Source organism: Tinamus guttatus, unplaced genomic scaffold, assembly GCF_059628265.1.
Source record: "Tinamus guttatus ecotype Peru unplaced genomic scaffold, ASM5962826v1 Tinamus_guttatus_pri_ptg000155l, whole genome shotgun sequence".
In the NCBI taxonomy this organism is placed as follows: domain Eukaryota; kingdom Metazoa; phylum Chordata; class Aves; order Tinamiformes; family Tinamidae; genus Tinamus; species Tinamus guttatus.
In genome coordinates this window covers 8288856-8311883 of record NW_028288689.1, presented here as the reverse complement: position 1 = coordinate 8311883, position 23028 = coordinate 8288856, and the positions used below count along the sequence as shown (strand labels likewise).

Here is a 23028-nt window from a genome sequence, read left to right as displayed (position 1 = left end):
AGGTCAAAAACACATTATACAGAAGATCAACATCACCATTACATTGTAGAGATGAGACATCAAGCAGAATAATAATTTGCTCATGGCGATTAGTGACAGAAATGTTATGGGCTCTCCTCACTAGGTAGTTTTCCCCATGTGTGGGGAAAAACACAAGCTTTTCATATTATAAGACTTATTTTCCTGAAAATTCTGTTGACCTATGTAAGGGGAAACTGCATAAAAACAATGAAAGTTACTTAGTCAGAAATCTAACTAACATAACAGAAGGTTTTAATTACCATTGCTACTGGCATGTCGATTGCAGAGAGAAATTCAATACAAAAAAAGTAATGTTGTTTAAAAATTTACACGTATTTCCCTTAAATGGGGAAGCCATTGAAACAGAATCAGACCCCATAAATTCAAATGGAAAACCTCTGCAATAGTTATTTTTCTACTATAAAATTGTGACATATTAGCAAGTACATTACCTACCCAATAATGTTAATATATAATTATGAACACCTCTGTAAACAAGCACGTTATTCCACACAGCCCTTCCCTAGCTCAAATAGCAGATGATCACGATGAAAAACACTTAGAGCACTGATAAAATTAAGAACTGGAACTGCTATATCCTCTCTGCGATAGTATTTCAAGCAAAAGTAGTGCCTCCCATTAACAAATCAGCTAACCAAATCCATGCCCCAACTAACTTCAGATAGTAATTCCTGATGGCAGGAGTCAGTTTAGGGAGGAATCTTGAGTTATTTTTGGATTAATAAAATAGTGAAGACACAGACAAACAGAAAACCCCATAGAATCTGCTAGACGCATAACTTCTCTAGATAAATCTAGATAAATCAGAGGATATCTGAGGTTGGAAGACACTTCTGCCTTTCTAGCACAATTCTACTATGGAAACAGGGTCAGCTGGAGCAGGTTGTCTAGGACTTGTGCAGTCAAGCTTTGAATATCTCAAAAGACAGGTCAATCCACAACCTCTCTGGGCAACCCATTGTTCAGAAATGTACCTTCAGATACTCCTGGACTACTTGCTCTGGAGTGTCTCCCAAGAAGACATAAAAATCCAGAATTCCACCAGTTGTTCTGTAAGTTACTGCTGGAGCAGGCTGCAGGGCAAACTCTGTCAGTAAAGAATGTACAAATCATTTCTGACTAATAATTAAAATTACATTCATATGAAAGATAACTTATGTAGGAGAAGATGTAAAACAAAAATATTCAGGGAAATCTGAAACAATTGTTGTAAATGAAGGTAAAAGGTACTCAGATTTTTTTTATATATCCATATTTACATTCTTTCACATGCCACATGGCAAGAGAAATTAAATCTAATGGCACAGCTCCTTTTTATTAAATTTTCAGTTCAACTTTCCAGTCTCCAAAGACTTGAATATTTTCGTTAAGTGTACAAAAAGCATTCCATTAAGAATTCTGTTAAGCATGAGCATGTATACTTATGTAAGGAAAACTAAGGTAATATATTTTCAAGTGCTTCTCACTACAAAAGATTATCCTATACTGAACCTTCCCTGAATCTAATCAAAACTGTGCATGCTTCGAATAGCCTCTATTCAGGCATATGACACTAGTGTTTCCAATGTAATCTTAATGATAACTGCGTTTACAGTGCTTGTGCTAAACACTTATAAATGCTTGCAAGAGTGAATGCGATCACATATTTAAGATAATTTTGTTAAAAATTTTACCTGTGAGTTCATTTAAAAAAGACTGCTCAATCTGAATACAGTGTAAGAGTCCTGCAGAGGTTTTAAAAAGCTATTTAACCGCAATACTTAGAGCTACAGAGGAAGCTCTTACCCATGGCATTGCTGTTCATTAAGAAAACACCAAGAGAGGCTCCAGTGTTGTCTTCCAAACACAGGAAAAATGTTTGAACACCATATAAGTTTTCCACGTTCTTAGGAAAAAAAAAAAAAAAAAAGAAAAGAAAAGGAAGCTGTTTAAAACCTAGTAACTACATGTACTCTGTGGTATCTTCAAATATATCATAATCAAAATTAAACTTCTCCAAATATAACAACTAATGGAAATCATCAACATTTTCTTCATTTTTTTTAATTTCCCTATGCCTGTCCTTTATGTGAATGCCTTTAAATTACTTAACATACATTGATAACACAACTGCGGGGAAGTCTGCATATATTAAACACTTTTTCTGAGTAATAGATGTGAACATCAAGTAAACAATCTATGTCATAAATCTTTAAGAGTGGTACAGTATTTTACATCGAAGATAAATAACAGGACCTTGTTTGTCTTGTATATTATTATTATTATGGTTTTTTTTTCACATTATTGCCAATAGAAATTCTTACAAATGACAAGATCTAGTATCAGAGTTATACTTTCCCCTACAAAAGAAAACTCAGAACAAATTTTCAAGGAGCAGAACCATAACGATTCAAAATTAGTCTAACTTCACAGTGCAGTGTTAGTTTAACTTGATTAGTCTGCATTCAGTGAAACCATTCTGATGATTATCAGTTATTAAAAAGATTAAGATTGCGAGAGGAACACTTAGTAGAGATGGAAAATAAATGAGATATGTTATACTTTTTTTTTTTTTAAGTGAGGTAAAAGTGAGCTATTTCTAAAGAGGTATGCTGCAGGAAACTATTCAGTAACACCTAACATTCAGTAAGCACATGCAGTGATCACATGCAAGCCTTCAGGGAAAACATCAGTGAGTATTATTTAAGTAGCTACTTAGTGTGTTTGGGTTCCAAAATTCATCTGCAAAGCATAAAGCATAATAAAAACAAGTCCTTACTCCAGAAGGGGCAGTATCCCTGCTGAACATGGGCCACGTTTTCCACTCCACATCATGTAGATATTGCTTATGCACATGTTCTCCCACACCATAAATATTGCTGCTAGGTAGTTTGATTGAGAGCTGCAAATACTGGTCAGCATATTGCAGTGGTCCTATGTTAGTATCAAAACTGAATAAACAATAAAAAGTTACTTCAGTACTGACTAGAAACCACTTACACAAAATTACCTGCCTAAGATTATACAAAACAGTATGAAAGTAGTTCTTGCTCAACACAAAGAAACAAACACATTATTGAAGAACACTTCTGAGTCTTGGGTCACCAGTAGGTTTGCCACAAGCAAGGTCATCATACTTTGTCTTGACCAAAATCAATCACGCTTTGAAAATATCTTTCCCCACGTGAATGTTACAGTCAGCAGGTTTGAGCAAAACAGCACAGGGAGAACAGCCCAACTTGAGTTACTATTTGTCCATTTGTGCAGGTAAGAAAGGAATTTTAAAATTTACCTTAGTGCAAGAAGATTGCAGAAATGAGGGATGGCCTAACTGAAGCCACAGAAGATCAAGGACCAAGACACGATACACTGTGGGGTACTGTTGCTCTTCTCAGCCCTGAAAAGCCCTGAGTAGCTCTCACTGCTGTCTGCTCTGAGGGAATGATTACTGGATTAATAGTAACATGTCTGCATACACGGATAATGTTCCTACACCCTCATGGAAGCAATCCATGTAGACAGTTGTAATTAGTGAAGGACAATTAATGAAGGACAGAAACAGTGCTTGATAGAAGATTCAGATTTTGATCCAGCTGACAAGCTGAGGAGAGGGAGGTGGAGCAGGGCAAACTTCATACAGATGGTGACATGTGCAGTGCCTATCAATGATATAGAAACTTCCTGTACAAGTGGCCATTCTATACTGTACCACACTTTTCCATCAAAGCTTACTATTCTGTTTTGCACAGAATACTGAATCACTTTTTCAGGTGGCCACACACACACATGGTAACTGGGCAGATGGAAAATTTGAGTGGCAAGAAACATAAAAACAGTCCACTTTTTTTTTTTCTCAAATCAGATGCATTTTATTCTCACCAGGGAAAACGAACAAGTTCAGTCTTTGTTTTTGAGTCCTGCTAGGCCGATCAGAACAGAGGAACAACAAAGAAAAGGAAACCGTAGCTACATTCTATCTGGTTTCTCCATCCTGGAGAAAAATCAAGTTAAAAATTAAGAGTATCTTTTGTTTAGGGTAGATTAAAGTGATAATACAATTCTCAGAATTTAAATGGTTCAAGTCCATTTTGGTGGCCAATGCATTTCTCATAGCAAATTTTGTATGAAGCAACTGTGACATTTTTATGGAACATGAACTTATCAATGTTGAAAATAAATATTTTGTATCCGCATATAAGTGGAACAAGCCTGTGGTTATAATTTTGTGCCTTTCAGCAATCTTTTCCACCAATGACAAACTGTTAGTCTGCTGAACAAAAAAAAAAATCATTTGTGCTTTCTGTAAAAAGAATTTGAGAAACAACAGAGAAATGTGAGTGGGGCTGAAGATGAACTGCAGTGAAAGACTGATTCCCTCACCTACCAGCTACAGCAGAATGGTGCCGCAAAGGGCAGTCTGATGCAAGAGAAAGCTATAACTGGTTAGCTTTGAAAACTAGACAAAGAGGAGAGCAAATTATCTCAGTTGAGAGGGTGAACCAACCTCTAGGCTCCCTTGCACAACAAGGATGCAGGTTCTGACCTTGTCTGGGTTCTTCCATGGGACAAAAAGGCTTCACTGAGTATATGATTTATCCTCAGCTCCCTGTTTGATGGCGATCATACCTTGCTATAAAACCAGGTGGACACCAAAAATAAATACATTTCTTTTATATTAAGGGATTTTGGTCATTCGCCAGATGCCTTTGTATTGAAAGTATTTGCTAAGTGACTAAATATCTCCATAAAACACCAAGAATCCTTTAATTGCTTTGTATTTTCTCAGCAACATAATATATTGTTCAGAGTAAGAAACCCTAGGAATATTTCTTTTTTCTCTTTGTATAAAAAATAAGTAGAGTTCAAATTTACATTTTTTTTTTCCTATGAAATGACAAATGAGAGAGGAAAAGATAGTTCTAATCTGTCAAAGGATTTAATTAATTTTAAACTTATCAGGATTGCTTTTTTTCTTTTACAGTTTTGTACATAGTATGAGAAATGGACAGAGTCTAGCAATGGACAAGGGGAAGCATTAGTGTGATTATTTTTCCACTTTTCATCATCTTCAAGAGGTCACAGAGAGCGAGCGAGGTGCTGGAGGACTGGAAGAAAGCCAAAATCACTCCAGTCTTCAAAAAAGGGCAAGACAGAGGAACCGGAAAACTACAGGTCGATCAGCCTCACCTCCATCCCTGGAAAGGTGACGGAGCAGCTCATCCTAGAGACCATCTCTAGGCATGTGAAGGAAAAGGTGGTGATCAGGAGTAGTCAGCACAGATTCACCATGGGGAAGTCATGTTTGACCAACCTGATAGCCTTCTAGGATGGGATGACTGGCTGGATGAATGAGGGAAGCGCCGTGGAAGTTGTCTACCTTGACTTCAGCAAGGCTTTCAACACCGTCTCCCAAAATATCCCCACAGAGAAGCTTAGGAAGTATAGGTTAGGCGAGTGGACGGCAAGATGGATTGAGAACTGGCTAGATGCCAGAGCTCAGGGGGTTGTGATAAATGGGATCGAGTCTAGTTGAAGGCCTGTGGCCAGTGGTGTCGCAGAGGAGTCAGTACTGGGCACAGAGCACATCCTGAGCAAGTTTGCGGATTATACAAAACTGGGTGGTGTGGCCGACAGTCCTGAGCGCTGTGCTGACATTCAGAGAGACCTGGACAGGATGGAGAGTTAGGCAGAGAGGAACCTTATGAGATTCAACAAGGACAAGTACAGAGTCCTGCACCTGGGGAGGAATAACCCCAGGCACCAGGACAGATTAGGGGTTGACCTGCTGGTAAGCGGCTCCATGGAGAGGGATTTGGGAGTCCTGGTTGACAAGTTAACCATGAGGCAGCAATGTTTCCTCGTGGCCAAGAAGGCCAATGGGCTCCTGGCTGCATCAGGAGCGTTGCCAGTAGGGCAAGGGAGGGGATCCTGCCCCTCTGCTCAGCTCTGGTGAGGCTGCACCTGGAGTATTGGGGGCAGTTCTGGGATCCTCAGGACAAGAGGGACGTGGAACTGCTAGAAAGGGTCCAGCATAGAGCAACAAAGATGAAGGGACTGGAGCATGCATCATACGAGGAAAGACTAAGTGAGCTGGGTCTGTTTAGCCTGGAGAAGAGAAGATTGAGAGAGGATCTGATCAATATGTATAAATACCTGAGGGGAGAATGTAAAGAAGATGGGGCCAGACTCTTCTTGATGGTGGCTAGTGACAGGACAAGAGGTAACGGGTACAAATTAAAACACAGGAAGTTCCATCTCCATATTTGGAAGAACTTCTTTACTGTGAGGGTGACAGAGCACTGGCACAGGCTGTCAAGAGAGGCCGTGGAGGCTCCTTCTGTGGAGATTTTCAAAACCTGCTTGGATGCCAACCTGTACCATGTGCTCTGGGTGTCCCTGCTAGAGCAGAAGGGTTGGACTAGATGATTTCTAAAAGATCATCCTTCCAGTCTCAACCATTCTGTGATTCTGTGATTTTAGGATAAAATGACATCCATTAAAGACATCAATTTTTATCATATTAAATGAAAGCCTACGTAATTTTTCTTAAGAAAGAGGAACAATAAAACCATTGTTTCAAACCACTCCTATTGAACTATTATACTCACTCTCTCCTCCATACACTGACTAAATCAGTGACAGAATGCTAAATACTGAGTCTATCTATTGTGAAATTGCAAAACAATAATTATGGAAGCTTTTAAGATAGTAAACGATGCTAAGAACAGCACAAAGGTAATTAAACTTGAATTGTTGATAATAATCCAACTCACCCTAGTAGTCTTAAAGCTAGGTTGTTGGTTTAGGTTTGTTTTAGTTACTTAGTTTTTAGACAATAAAGGGATTAAAGTCATTCAATATGTAAGTAGTTACATTTTTAAGTGATTTGCTTAACATTGACTTGAACTAATTATTCTTGTATCATATATCAAAACCTGATTTTGGTCAGTCAGAACTTCAGAAAAATTGTGACAAATAAGATACTAAAGATGCATGCAGCAGTATTCATATATCATCTCAAGCACTGTGAAGGACTTAATCTCATAAAAAAGATTCCCAGAAAAAATATATATGAAGATTTCCCTAGAATGTGGGGAGAAGAGGGAACAGAGCCAATTTGACTAGATCTAGAACATTTAAGACAGAGCTCATCATATCATAAAATTGTTGAAAGACATATTGTATGTTGAAAGACATCATAGGAATCCTTTCAGAAGGTTTATCAGTCAAAAAAAGGGAAGTATCTTACAGGTCCAAAGGGTTACCTAATACGTGACAGCTTAGACATGTTTTACTGTTGCAACAGACTTTCAGAAAAAACAAATGACCCAGCATTGTTCGTTAAAAACACAGCAGTTACTTACAGAACTCTTCCAGTGCTTATTCTGGTCACTCTGATGCCAAAGGGATTCTCATTAACTTCAACTTTATACTTTAAGTTGGAGGCTGCAGAACCAGTAAAAGGTCCTACATGCTCATGGGGGACTTCAAATCTTTGTGTTTTAGGATCAGTGATCTGCAGACATTTAAACATCAAAAGTATTAGGTTTCTAACAACTTATCTCTAACATTTTCCAGCATTGCCATATATTTCTGGCTTAGCAAAAGTACTCATTATCAAAACAGCATTAAGATAATTTATGACAAAAGTACATAAATGGCAAAATGAACATTGTGTAAACTGTTGCAGGCACCATGTTTATATGTATTAGGATATTTCGCTTATTGCTGACACACTTTTCACATGACCTTCTCAGTCATTTCATAAGCACTTCTTCAGTACTTCACTTTTGATCTTTCCCCATGTCCAGAAATTAGCTATACATAGCCTGTTTCAGGTTTCCTAGTGCTTTCAGCACTAGTCTCAGTTTTATTCTTTAGTGCGTCTGTGTCCCAATCTTCTTTCTCTGCCTTCATTACTATTCTTCTCCTGGTTTGATCATCCAGTTTCAGCTCTTCCCTTTTTATACTTGACCATGCCTTTCCTTGCTCCATATGTACTGCCCCAAGTACAAACCCAAAATAACTCAAGCTTCTGTCACAAAGAAGTCCTCCTCAGGCACAGAATCCATGGATATAGCATGCTCACCATACACAGAGTGCTGAACAGAGGGCTTTGGAAGGGCTAAAGTTTTCTGACAAAATGGGTGAAACATGACCAGAAGACAAATAAACATAATAAATACACTTGGTCCCAAAATATTTTCTGATGAAGGGGGAAAAGAAAGGTAAAATTACAGAGTCAAATCTTTTTATAGGTACTGGCATGGTTTTTCATGCATAAATCCCATGATCATACAACTTGTGATGACAGAGACACTAAGGTTGAGTATAATCATAGCTCCATCCCTTCACTGTTCCAGAATCCCAAGTGACTTTTTTGTGTGCAATAAACTGACCTGGAAGCAAAAGAGCAGGATTTCAGCTGTCCCTATGAGATTGAGACTCTGCATCTAGGCTTTCCTAAAAAGGCTTTTTTTTCCCCGGCCCCCCAAAAGGCTTTAGAAATGACAATCTTTTTCATTAATTTTAGTTTCTATGGTTACATAAACAATCTCTTCGTCATAATATCCTCTTGGATATAAAAGAACACACTTCAGTGGGAATCATGGGAGTGCGATGCAGAGAATTAACCAGCACTTATAACTTCGCTGCACTTAATTTCTTCCCAGTACTAGCCAGAAAAAAAGCTTGTATTTACTATGAGTCTTCAGAGAGCATAAAAAAACCCCTAACCTTGAACCGGAAACGATTTTCTGTCTGATATTCTCCTGTGAGGAGGACAGTGTTGATATCATTTCCAAAGAGAGAAGGTGATGACAGTCTTGTTAATGTAGCTTGGAATCCTTGAGGAAAAAAATACATATTTCAGGATTACTGTGTTGAAACAGACTGCTCAAGGCACCTGTTCTAGAAGCTTACTCTGCAACTTACCTGCCTGAGTTGCTCGCACTGCTCCATCCACTTTGTATCCATGTTTTGAAGAGAAATAACACCAGGGAACACTGCTATCACTCTGGGGACTCCAGCAGCAGCCACGAAGGCTGCAGAGATTCTGATACAAAAGCATGAATGACACAAGTAAGATGATTTTATAGATATCAATTCCGTATATGCTAAAATAATTAAAATACACTTAAAATACATTCTACCTTAAACATCAGAAACCCCTATACTATTTGAAATCAAATCAACTGATTCTCTGAAAAATTTGTTTTTATATAATTGCCCTGACAAAGTGATTTTCAGTATTCAAAGTAGAAACTTTTTAATTTTGAAAAAAAAAGAATTTTGGACTTTTATTATTCCTTGAATTCAGAAGGTCAAGAGAAATGAATGTTAAAGAAAATGTTGAATCACTTAACTTGTGATACATGCAGTATAGTCTGACCAAAAATAATGTTTTGAGAAGTGGATAAAACTATGGTTGTTTTTACTTTTTTTAATTATGCCTTGGTGGAGCCAGATTGCCTTTGCTTTCCGCTTAGGAATTAATTTAATCACCCACTGTTTTCATGGATTTTACATTTGATAGCAAGATTTGAGTAATTTCATCACTTCAAGCATCCACACTTTTCTGATACTAAAAAAATGATATATTACTCAGGTCAAAGTGGAAAAGTAATATAAAGAAACTGCCTAAGAGCAAAGATCTATGCCATAAAAAATTTCAGTTACCCACATCCAGCACAGGTACCCAAGATCTCTCTCTCTCTCCATTTCCTGGCTAACAGGAAACAATTTTGCCATCTATTGCTTTCTTCATCTACCTGTGGTACAATGTTGATTTATGTCATGTTTATTTTAAAATATATCACAGCTTGTTATAGTTGAAAGCGGCCCAAAATTGGGTCTTACTACCAACAGCCTTGGCTCTGGGGCCACTCACTTCTGGGTTATGCAAGAGAGTCAGTGCACTGGGAACAGTGCACATACTTTGAACAGCAGAAAGACAAGCCAACCCTGGCTATGGGTAATGCACGTGCCTAAGGGAAGCACAGAGGTGGAACACGCAGAGCTAATAGCTTGGCACCTGCCCTGCATTAGCAGGTATTTCAGTAATAACAGCACTAAGCACAGAAGTGTCTATAAAACCACCCAAGAGAAATTCACCAAATTCCAAAATAGATATGTGTCTCTTTCTCCTCCATGCAAGAGTGACAGGACTAGAAAATATTTATGCTGTCATTTTGATCAAGTTTCATGTAGAAACTATGGTTGGAGAAGAGATACTGGTGACTCATTTTTCTCTAATGATTCACTTACTAGGGATCTGAAACACCTGTGCTAATCCCAAATTACCAATTCCCACCAGAAAAGCTATTTATTCCCTACATTATAAGCTATTTCAGAATAAATAAGAAGTAAAAGGCACCTACTCTCTTCCTCTAAAATTCTTTTTCATATTAATGACTAAATATTGAATAAATTAGAGTTTTCTTCCCCAGGAAAAAAAAAAAAGCTAGAAAAACAGAGATTGTCCTAAAGCCTGGTTGTGAAAATATCCCTTTTCTCATTTCATAAATACATTTTTATCACTTCCAGCTACTTCTACTGTTGGAAAATTTCATCAGTTACTTTATTATGTGGCGATATTCTTCTAGTTAGAGCTAAGTGATCTGTAAGCCATAGATTCATGTTTTCATGAAGCATCAAGCCTGCTGCATACAGAAGTATATACAGAATAAAAGTGTAAGATCTTTTATGCCCAGCATAGAAAAAGGAGCAGAGTTCACCAGAAGAGTATTTGATAGACTATTATAAAAGCAATACTATAGATAACGATGCAAGCACACCACACCCCATGAGCTATAAAAATAGCGTAATAGACACCAATGTTAAAAAAAAAAAAAGCAAAGAGAGAAAGCAACAGCTGAATTAGAGATAATATTACGTACATGGAAGCAGTTTATGATGAGATAAACCCTGAGATAGCTTCTGAACATTGAACTTGGCACCAAAGATTACAATAATCTTAATGTATTTAACTATAAAAGTTGCTTTTTTGTAAACCCAGTTAAATGTGTGTGAACATGGTATTATTAACACTTCCAATGGTAAAGTGAAATACTAGTGCATGCACTAGTCAAAGGAGTTCAGTTTTCACTGGCATCTTCTTATTGTCTAATCAAACTTCGCAAGAGGCACAGCAATGAAGAGTTAACAAATATCTACTGTCTTTCAACATTTCTGTCTTCAGCAATCCTTTTAATGGTCGATAAATATTTTCTTCCCACACTTCTGTCCTCAGTACTTCAATTTATTTTCTGACTTAAGCTCATTTTCTGGCTTCTTTTACAATATTTGGATGTAAGATGAAAACAGAACAGATACTACCTTGAGTTTAGGTGAATCACAATTTTCTCAACTGATCCATGATTGTGGTTTGAACCTGTCTATCCTGAGCAAAAGTTGTTTCTTAATTTGTCACAAGTTTAAGTACAACCAAGCTTTGTACACCAGGATTGTGATAAGTTGGGACATGACTGTATAGAAAGTGATAGGAAATAGAAAAGAGTAAAGCTGGGAAGGCAAGACCTCAAAAACTGGGCATAAAGTCTTTCCCAAGAAGCATCCTGGCTCTGTGGGCTCCAGGATGGGCAATACTAGAGCAGAGTTGGGACCACTCCTCTGCAGCAGCAAGTTGTGTCAGGCCACTATCTTCTCTGTCTTTGTCTAATTCCAGCACTGGTTCCTGGCCAGAGACCTAATTCATTAGTAACCACTAACCAGGAAAAATGATCACACCTCAATTTGGGCACTTTAATTCAGCCCCAGGTCAGACATGGCTGTGGGTTGGATCTACCTCTTCCTTTACCTCAAGGAATTCCCTGGCAATATCAAACTGTCTTTCATAGGCTAAAGCCTGCCTGGGACAGGACAAAGCTAAGAATGAGGCAGAAGCAAAATTGCAAAGATAATGCTGTTTATAAGCCTCTCTTCCAACAGTGTGTCCTTGCAGGGTGACCATTTCCCTGGGGTTTGATGTTAGTCCAGCATATCAGGAACTTCTGAGTTGTAACAAACTCCATCCAGTCCTCTGGCTGTCCATCTTTTGAGCCCCATTCCTGTTTGCCCCTGGCCCACCAGCAGCTTCTGGGCTTTGGTCCAAACAGCAGCTCCTACCCTTCTCCCCCACTTCAACACATTCTGTCACAGCAAAGCAAAAGCCTTTTTCACCACTGCACAGGCATATTGCCCAGGCCATAACATAGCAACACACAATAGAGCCTTAGAGTTTCTCAGAGATACTGAATTAAGTGGACTGTACTTCCATTTTTATTATCAAATTCAGGAATATTTAATGCCTATGTTATTGAAATGATAAAATCTTAGAACTGAGGTCTTCATCAGAGGGCTAAGGTACAACCAAATCAGTCACCCCAACATTCAGACCTGCCTCCTACTCATCTGCTTACCCTTATATTTTAATTCATTTAAATTATTTTTAGTCAGACATTCACAGATTGAAAAAAGAATATATCTATAATAAAAGAAATAAATATCTAGCATAGGCACATATGGATTTTTTTGGTAGCTCAGACCTTCGTTGCTACTTGATCCGGGATGCAGTCAATTCTTTCTGATAAGTTTATAGTCGGACATTCTGGAGAAAATTCTGTTAGGGAAATGAAGTAATTTGTTATTAGCAATATTTAAATTACAGGACTATCTTGATTACTTCTTAAATCATTAATTATTTCTGCAAGTTGATTCTCACTATCTTGAAATTTTGTAGTCATTAATATCAATTTAAGTGAGATTATTGCTGAAGTGTTTGGTTTTTTTTTAAAGGCAGAAAATATGCAGATATTACTTTGCATGAGTAAAGTACTAACTCACTGAACTGTTCATTTTGTATTAGCAGTTATCTTCATTTTTCAGACATTTTCACCTACAAACCACTGCAGTGTTTATACGTGAATGAAAAATGGAATCATATGTAAAGCAGCATTCAATATATTAGCATGTCTATAAGACAAATGGTTTCTGAAGTACTGAAAAATTAGAAGGAAGCATTATAGGTTTTTATGGCCAGAGGGTTATCTCCATGCAAAATTGCTTACTCCTGGATAATCTCCCTCCTTTCTTGTCTCTTTTTTGGTAATACTTTATAGTCATAAATTCTGAAATTATATTCTTTCTGCATTGAAAAAAATCAGCTGAAGAAAAATAAAGTGCAAGCTTAGGGAGAAGGGATGAAAGTTTTTTAATGACATTTAATGAGCCAGAAGAATCATGAAGCTTGTTCCTTATGTCCGCCGTTACTCACTTTATCTATAAGAAACTGTGACTATTGTTTACCTATGGTTAATGATAAAAATATAATAACAACACCAATAGCCACAATAAAAAATATACATATTTTTGAAAGTAAGCAGAGAAATGCTTCTGCTTGTTTTTTGTTTGTTTGAACTTCAATGTTCTTGACAAGTCTAAAACCAATAGTCAATGAAATCATTTCTATAAGAACCGATTAGTAGCAACCAGTATCTGAAGATTCATGGAATGATTATTTTATCAAACAGACTGAACAGTTCAATCTGGGCAAGATTTCCCTCGTTCTATGGAAGCAATGATAAGTACTTACGTGTACTTTGGTTTCCAGTTTCTCTTGTTGCCAAAACTGCAATGAGGGCACAGGCCACGATCACCACCAAGCAAAACAGGACAATTACTACTATTTCCAAACTACTGAAGTTCTTCTTTCCCATCTAGGAACAGAGAAAAAACATTATATAAGAAAAACAAAAGTACCAGTTTTGACAGTCCTAGTAATTGTTCATGTTTTAATTCATTTATGTTCTAAATTGTTTCCCCTCATATAGAGATGTAAATAAAACAGCCTCTTAGCTGTTATTCAAATAGTATAGACTATTAAATGACTGGGCAATCACTGAAGAGTTCATTTTGTTCTCTGCAAAACTTCTTTTAAATATTCCCAAAATATTTCATCGAAGTTTAAATAAGGAAATTACGTTTTACTGAAACTCCAGAGCAGAAAACAAACTGCTCTCTAAATTTCAATCTTGCAAGATTTCTTTTTTTAGAAACAGCAAAAGCTATTTCCAGCTTTATAAAGGATATTACTGATTAGTTTTAAAAGTACACTAACACAACCACAAGGTAAGTTACTTAATTGTAAAACAAGAAAAAAAAAAGAGTGGGAGCATAAACCTATGTGATTATACAGACACTAAAGTTCAGTGAAAGCAAAAGTAACTATGAACAGCATGCTGACATCAGGTTATATAGCTACTGAAAAAGGTAGAACTCATAGACAGAGTTAGTGACAATTTGCTGTGTAAAACTTTTGTGTGTGTGTGTGTCTGTGCATGTGTGTGTATAAAATCCTGAACACCAATACTGCTTTGGAAGTTACTGCTTTGGAACCTATACTACCAATACTTGCTTTTAGATGCAAAAGAGAGTGAGCCATCTTCCACTGATGCAGAGGTAAGAGATTCCTATCAACTGCTTATCACTTTCATGTTAATGAAAACTTCTTCAAAACCCATCTGGATGCTACCTTGTGCCCCATGCTCTAGGTGTCCCTGCTTGAGCAGGAGGGTTGGGCTAGATGATCTCTAGAGGTCCCTTCCAACCTTAACCATTCTGGGATTCTGTGATTAATGGCCAGTGTCTGTCCCCCCCATCTCTCCAAAATAACATTGCATTTTATTTCTTTCTTTTTCAGGGTCTTCCCCAAATACTGAGATTTTGGAAATAAGGATTTATAATTTAGAAATGTAAATTCTGCTCTGTGACATATACTGAGCAACTAGGTAAATATCTCTATAAACCTGAATGCAATAAATGTAAGCACATACCTTACAACTCCTTTACTTCCTTCTTCATCAACAGTTCTCTGGTAAACCCATGCTTTATTCTGTGCTGTTATCAGTCCATTCCACTGTTCGTGAACTGATCTACCAATGGCAGGTACATACATAATTACAGGCAGATTGAGTAAGGGTGTGTGGACCATGAGAGCATCTGCTTTGTTAAGGTTATAGGATCAAGGGCATTTTTTTCAGAGGAAAAGGGTCAATAAGCAAAGGAGGAAGTGAAAAATAAAACAGATACACAAAACTGATGGACAAAGGGATAACAGAGAAAATAATAAAGTCATTAATCAATATTTCATTAGGAAAATACAGTTTTGGATATGTCCAGCCTTTAATTTGAAAGTAAAAAGAAGGCAGACAATTAAGTAGGCATAAGAAGGTGGACAGATAAGAAGGCAATAATTTTGGATTGTTCACGAGAAGGCCTATGGGACTGTACTAAACTTCTTGAGAAATATTTGAAGGAGGGGAATCAGGAAGGAATAAGGAGTTGGGGAGGAATAAAAGGGAATATAAAAAGGGCTGGTCGTGTGTAAGCAGGGGCCTGCCAACATACTCATCTGAATGAACCCTGAATCTGGCCATTGCTGTCTTTTACATCTTCTTATCACATGTTTTCTTAGCAGTGTTTCTGTGTAATCTAGTTTTCTGTCCATGTGTGAGCTCTGTAAGGTCTAGATACCAAAAACTAGGAACACAACAGTGAGTGAATTTGGGGTCACCAACTGGAGTCAGAGCTCAGGCAGTGGTGGCCACTGTGTCTGTGGTCTCAGCTAGAGAGACTCCAGCATCAGTAATTGTTAGGATCACAGGGCCTAATGTCAGCTATGCCAACTACTGGGGGAAGCAGCATGAGTGAATCTGGGGCCAGTAAATAGAGTCAGATCTCAGTTAATGGTGGCTCCTCTGTCTCTTGGTGAGCAGCTGGAACAAGCAGGACTCTCAATACTAGCACCTGGAGCTGGACCAGGGGTTGTTAGCATCCATGTACGTGGGCAACAGCTGCTGGAAAGGGGCCAGCGTGTTTGTATTTCCCCTAACCTGAGAGCGTGTGTGTGCACATATGTGTAATTTGACAGCAAACTTCAAGATGGACTAGCCAGTGAGTTGGGCATCCAGGTATCAGGCAGGGATATTGGATGGGCAGAGCGTCCTTGCTAACATCTGAAGGATCTGTGAGGCTGCTTGTGAGATCAACGTGTGAATATGTGTATCTGTTCGTTAGAGAACAGCAAGCTGGAGTAGTGAATAAATAAGAGGGCTATATGGTGGATAAGGTGACTTAGAATCTGGGCAGGATTATCAAATGGGCAGAGGAGCCATATTGATATTTCGTCAATATGTGCACTTACGAACTAGAGAGTGAGAATGTGTGATAACTTCATGTAGATCACGCAGAGGTCAATGATTTTCAATAGCCTGCATATCTGTTTTCCAAGATTTATAACCTTGTTTAGCTGATTCTGCAAGATACACAGTCCAGGAAAGCATATGATCTTGGGCACGTGTACATAAGCACATACGTTAGCATCTGTGCACATGCACAGTCATCTTGCCAACCCTGTCATTAGAGAAAGTATATGTGCTTACAGAAACACAGAATGGTTGAGGTTGAAAGGGACCTCAGAAGATGATATAGTCCACCCTGCTCAAACAGTCACCTAGAGCGTGTTGCACAATTATTTGCTTAAGGGCTTTCCTGAAGTCAACATGTTAGTTCTGAGACTGTGTGCCACAATCTTGCATTATTAATCATCCAACGAACATTTTTTAATGCAGCTTGAGAGGGAAAAAACAAACAAACAAACAAACCCCAAAGGTAAACCAAGAGGGTCACTCAGCAGGGTGTGTACCTGAGTAAATTTTCATTAGTTTATAAAGGATATCAATTGCAGTGCTTTCAGGTCCAGATATGATACTGAAACACAAGAAACAGGAATCAAAGATTCTCCACACAGCAATACTGTGAGAGACAGCCAAAAGCTCCATTAAATCAAGAGCTGGGACAATATTGTTTCTGAAGGGTCCTGATTTTGTTCTAGAGTCTAAGATTCATTTCATTTCTGACAATCAGTAAGTGAAATTGGTAGAAGCCTGTGAGTATAGACTAGATGGTAGAGAATAGTCTCGGAAAATAAGCTAGTAAATTAGGTAACGTTTAAAATGTAGACTTTTAAAAATAATCATTTATCTCTCATTTTTATCTGGTCTATTTTAATTAAATCATATACAAGGTCGAACAACTTTAAAAACTTGTTAGCTAATTGTAGCTAGGTCCCGGACTACATTGATTTAGAGAACAGTGTTAATAACGGGGTTTTCAGTTAAGAGTTAGGAAAAGCTAAGAAAAGCAAGACTTCAATAAATATATTGTAACAAAAGGAAGAATAGGGGAAATGAGGAAAAACTGTGAGAACTAGGCCTGTTCAGCCTGAATAAGAGAAGGCTGAGAGGGGACCTAATCAGTGTCTATAAATACCTTAAGGGAGGGAGTGAGGAGGATGGGGACAGCCTCTTTTCAGCGGTGGCCAGCAATAGGACTAGTGGGAACAGCCACAAATTGAAGCACCAAAAGTTCCACAGGAACTTAAGGAAAAATTTCTTAATACTGAGGGTGACAGAGCACTGGAACAGGCTGCCCAGAGAGGTTGTGGAGTCTCTTTCACTGGAGATCTTCCCAACCTGCTTGGACGCAGTCCTGTGCCATGTGCTCTGGGTGACCCTGCATGTGCAGGGGGGTTGGACTAGATGATCTCTAGAGGTCCCTTCCAACCTTAAGGATTCTATGATTCTGTGAAATGTGGGCCAGCTGCTGAATGCAATAGAGAGATTATGTCAATCCCTCTTTGAAATGTCATGGAGATGTGCAGAGATGCCTGAGGCATGGAAGAAAGTAAAAAAAGTGTGCTTTTTTCAGCAAACATTACTGAGAACTGGCACTACATTCTACTCTCAAATCTAGTTCCCTAAAGCTCTTAAATCATGTGTGATTTGCTATTTTCGTACCTATCTGATGTATACCAGTGGAGAGAAAACTTCCCTTCTGCCAGAAGATCTGGGGCATTGTAATTTTCTTGATGTGGCCTCATTCAAAAGAGGTGATTGCCCTCCCATACTTCTTCAAAAAGCACTATTTCAGTCTTCATAACAGTCTTCTTGTAACAGCACAGCGTCTCTTCAGAAGACAGCACTGAACCTGGGCCTTAAATCTTTCTCCTACAATGCTTGGCAAGAACAGAACAAAGCTCCTTTGAACCTTGCCTACACTCAGTCAAGGCTGTAACCCCTAATCCCTTCAGCCTCTTATGCAAAACAGCATAGACCTGTGAGGATAGTGTAATGAAGAAAGCTAAATTGCATAGAAGATTAATTGTCCAGATAAGGTATCTAATGACTCAGAACGATAGTGTTCAAGCACCCATAAATCCCTCTGACTACTTGAGCAAATGCGACAATTGCACGTGTAAGTTACTTTCAGTGAAAGCTGCAGGACAGAATATTAGGAGTATGAGTGACATAGTGAGAAGCAGAAGGGAGAGCTTCACCCGCCAAGGAGTGCTGTCGCTGGAGAGCTTTGCCCATGTCACGTGAGGCTCCTGACACGTGCGGATAATGGAGGGGGTCCTGCTGCCAAGGCTGGTGTCCCCAGGGCTACTGGCACCCCGGTCGTGCCCTTACCTGCTGGTGCTGCTATAGCTGTGTAGATAACATTATTCTGAGGGCATGCAAGTGAGTGTGCAATCACTAGCAAGCATCAAGCTGGACTAGCCAGCAGGTAGGTGAAATGACCAGGGAGCCTGGTAATGTTATGTGAGTCTCTAAGGTAGATATCGTTGCTGAGATTCAGCTCAGCAATGAAAGGGCGACTGGACGGATCCTGCTTTCTCTGTGGATCCTAGTGCTTGAGGCTGGAGGAACTGGTGAGCAAAGACCCAGTGAGACTGCCTGTTCCAGATGGCTTGCACGGCTTTGGTCACAGCACTGGGAGCTGCCCTGCAGCTGCCAGCTATGCTGGGACTGCTTTCCACAGCCAGAGTTAGGTTTCTTGGCGGCTCCGAGTCAGCGCAATGGGTGTTTGTGTGGGACCAAGCAAGGAGACAAAGTCTCCTGCAGATTAGCTCCCAGCTTTTCACCTCTTTGTTTTCTCAGGCCTTCAGTAATTGATGTAGATTAAGAGAACTGGATCAGCTTCCTCAGGTACAGCAGCTGCAGAGAAGAAGTAGTATCACAAAAACTCTTGCTCAGTGTTCTGCTCTCAGCTATATCTGTAAAACTGCAGTAACCTCAGCCGCCAGGGTCCTTAGGGTCTGCAGTTCAGAGTGCTGCAAGGACACAACAGAGCAGAACTGAATTCATGTTGGGCTGAGGCTTTATGCACTAGAACTTTATTGATTTCCCGACTACAGCAGTGACAGATGCTTTGCTAATGCTCTTCATGCTTGAGATGTGACTTCAAGGTGAAAGGATGTTCTTGCCTTGTTCATCTTCTTCTGCCATGCAGCAGGAAGACTAAGGTCTGGCTTATATAAATAGGTTTTCTCTTTTCATACTCATTCAGTTCTCTTACTCTGCCTCTCTTCTGCTCTCTAAGGAGTGAGACTTGTTAATTGAAAATCCCAAGACTACATCCTCTTTCTTTCTCGGAAAGGTGCTGTTAATGAAAACTTCTTCAAAATCCATCTGGATGTGACCCTGTGCCCCGTGCTCTAGGTGACCCTGCATATGCAGGGGGGTTGGACTAGATGATCTCTAGAGGTCCCTTCCAACCTCAACCATTCTGTGACTCTCTGATTCTGTGTTTTTCCACAACACATGCCCCGCTTTCCTTCATCCTCTGATGACACTCATCAATGACACTTTAATATCAAGAATGACACCCTGCTTAAAAACCTCTCCCAATAAAGAAGCTCACAGGCAAGACCTCAGGGCCTGCCAAACTTGCCTCTGCATGGCTACATGGCGCCCCACAACTCGCACCTCGCTCACCTTCTTCCCCTCCTGACACTTGCACACAGCTTTCTCACATGTTACTGCTAGTAGAACCACTCTACTTAAACAACTCCCTTACCAAAGAGAGTTCAAAGGCTAGACCTCCGGGCACACCAAGCTTTCCTCTGCATGCTTAGGGTAGCAGCAAAATACATACCCTGCTCAACTTCATCGCTATTGACACTTGCACTAGGCCTCATCACACCTTACTGCAAGTGTCATCCTGCTCAAACGCCTCCCACAGCAATGAGAGAGATGAGATCTCTGGGCACAGCATACTTGCCTCCAAATATCTGGGTGCAGCCCCACAACATGTACCATGCTTGACTTTATCCCCTCCAAACACTTGCAGCAGGCCCACTCACACCTTTCTATCAGGAATGTAACTCTGCCAAAACACCTCCTTCACCAAACACGGCACACAGGCAGAGATATGGACACACTTAACTTGTCTCTGCATGACTACTGGAGCCCCACAACACGTGCCTGCTAACCTTGATGCTGCAGTTGTCAGGAGAGGAGGAAGGCAGGCAGAGCACGTGTTGTGAGGCTGATCCAGGTATGTAAAAGCAATGTTGGCACACATACAAATCCTGCCTATCAGCCCTGGTTGCTGATAGAGCTGTTTCCTCATGGTGGCATTCATAGCAGCATGGTGAGTCATCTTGGTGTGTCATATGGGGAAGAGGGGCAAGATATTTTTAGTGGGGGTACCTTAGGCATGCAGACTGATCTTTTGTATGGGCAATGCTCTTGGCTGTGAGCCCCGGTTGATGAATGAGGCATTTGCGCAGCTTGCAACTCCAAGCAGTCAGGAAGGGTTAGGCTGGATCTAAGTGTTGGGAGAGGAAGAAGGCGAGGAAGGAAGGTGTTGAGGGGCTGACCTAGGCATGTAGAGGCAAGTTTGGCAGGTGGAGAACTGTCTCCTTTGAGCACTACTTCTTTAGGGAAGGCGTTTGAGCAATGCGGCACTCCTAGTGGTATCAGTAGACCTTTTATAGGTGTTTGCAGGTGTTTACTCCCCATCGACTTTTCACGTACTGAGGCAAAAGCAATGGAGCAACCACCAAGAGCACCTAGGAAGCTTGTACTAACCTAGCAGCCTCTCAGGCACTAGTGACCTCACATTATGCAGGACCATCACCTGTCCAGCCTGGGCCTATCAGCCACTGAGGCACAAGGGATGTCACAAACACGAAGACCAACCAAGAGCCTACCACTGCCCTATCACACACTATAGCACAAGACACTGCACAACTCCTTTGATCAGCCTTGAGCCTAGAACTGGCCTATCCGCCTCTCAGGCAGAAATGACCTCACAATTATCATCATCAAACCAGTGTTCACCACCAGCCTTTCACGCACTGAGGAAAAAGCAATGGAGCAACCACCAAGAGCACCTAGCAGACCTGTAGCAGCATAGCAGCCTCTTAGAAACAAGTGAACGTAAATCAGCAACACCATTACATGTCCAGCACGGGCCTTTTGGCCACTGAGGCCCAAGGGATGTTACAAACACAAACACCAACCAAAATTCTAGCACTCCCCTATCACGCACTGAGGCACAAGGGAGTCCACAACCCCCATGAGCACACTTGAACCTAGAAATGGGCTAGCGGCCTCTCAGTCAGAAACGACCTCACAATCACCATCATCAAGCTAGCGTTCACCACGGATATTTCACGCACTGAGGCAAAGGCAATGGAGCAAACAGCAACAGCACCTAGGACTCTTGTACTCACCCAGCAGCCTCTCAGGCACAAGTGGCTCCACAATCAGCAACACCGTCACCCGTTCAGCATGAGCCTATCAGCCATTGAAGCACAAGGGATGTCACAAGCACAAACACCAACCAAAATTCTAGCACTCCTCTATCACACACTGAGGCACAAGGGAATTCACTATCCCCACAAACAGTAATGAGCCTAGGCCTGCACTATCAGCCTCCCCAGCACAACTGACCTCACAATCACCACCATCAAGCCAGTATTCACCACCGACCTTTCACGCACTCAGGCGAAGGGATGGAGCAAACACCAACAGCACCTAGCAGACTTGTACTAGCCTAGCAGCCTCTCAGGCATGTGACCTTACATACTGCAGCACCATCACCTGTCCAGCATGGGGCCTATCAGCCACCGAGGCACAAGGGATATTACAACAACCAAGACTAACCAAGGGCCAAACACTACCCTAGCAGGCACTGAGGCACAAGGGAGTTGACTACCCTCATGAGCAGCCATGAGCCTAGAACCGGCCTCTCAGCCTCTCAGGAAAAACTGACCTCACAATCATCATCACCAACCCAGTGTTCACCACCAACCTTTCATGCACTGAGGCAAAAGTGATGGAGCAACCACTCAGAGCACCTAGCAGACCTGTATCAGCCTAGCAGCCTCTCACGCACAAGTGACCCCACAATCAGCAACACCATTAAGTGTCCAGCATGGGCCTATCAACTGCTGACGCACAAGACATGTCACAAGCTCCAAGACCAACCAAGAGCCTAGCGCTGCCCTACCATGCACTGAGGCACAAGGGAGTGTGCAATCCCCTCGAACACCTATGAACCTAAAACTGCCCTATCAGCTTCTCCAGCACAACTCACCTCACAATCCCCATCATCAAGCTATTGGTCACCACTTACTTTTCATGCACTGAGGCAAAAGCGATGGAGCAACAACTAAGAGCACCTAGGAGATTATACTGGCCTAATAGCCTCTCAGGCACAACTGACCTCACAGTCCAAAACATCAACTCCACGTCCACTTTTGGACTACCAAGTAGTGAGGGAAAATCCAAAGCCCATCCACCAAGAGCTGCTAGGTACCTTGTGCTGGCCTAGTAGCCTCTCAGAAACATGTTTCCTCACTATCAACAAAACCATCGCCACTCCAGCAAGGCTCTATCAGCCACTGAGGCACAAGTGATGACAGAAGTACCAAGCCTAACCATGAGCCTAGCACTACCCTATCAGGCACTGAAGCCTAAGTGTTCTAGCTGCCCTTAACAGTAGCCGTGAGTTCACCATTGGCCTGTCCAGGCTTCACGCATAATTGACCTCACCATCACACAACCAGCTCACTCATCAACTCAAGCAGCTTCTCTTCAAATATCTCAGCAGCTTCAGCATCATGTTCAATGGCTGTTTAAATTAGTAATGTTTCTT

The 23028-nt window shown here is 40.5% G+C and overlaps 1 protein-coding gene across 2 annotated transcripts in view; it reads right to left on the bottom strand.

The window, feature by feature from the left end:
* LOC104564677 (maltase-glucoamylase) overlaps window positions 1–13736 on the bottom strand; it is a 63961-nt gene extending 50225 nt beyond the window's left edge. Inside the window, exons 1-8 of one of the 2 annotated variants that reach the window (XM_088522668.1) lie at window positions 13600–13736; window positions 12567–12642; window positions 8956–9076; window positions 8758–8867; window positions 7386–7537; window positions 2801–2972; window positions 1828–1927; window positions 1017–1129 (exon numbers count right to left, since the gene is read on the bottom strand). In XM_088522668.1, the coding sequence (XP_088378794.1) occupies window positions 1017–1129; window positions 1828–1927; window positions 2801–2972; window positions 7386–7537; window positions 8758–8867; window positions 8956–9076; window positions 12567–12642; window positions 13600–13736 (981 nt within the window). The remainder of the gene's footprint in view (window positions 1–1016; window positions 1130–1827; window positions 1928–2800; window positions 2973–7385; window positions 7538–8757; window positions 8868–8955; window positions 9077–12566; window positions 12643–13599) is intronic. The other variant, XM_088522667.1, reaches the window with a different exon arrangement.
* Window positions 13737–23028: the final 9292 nt, after the last annotated feature.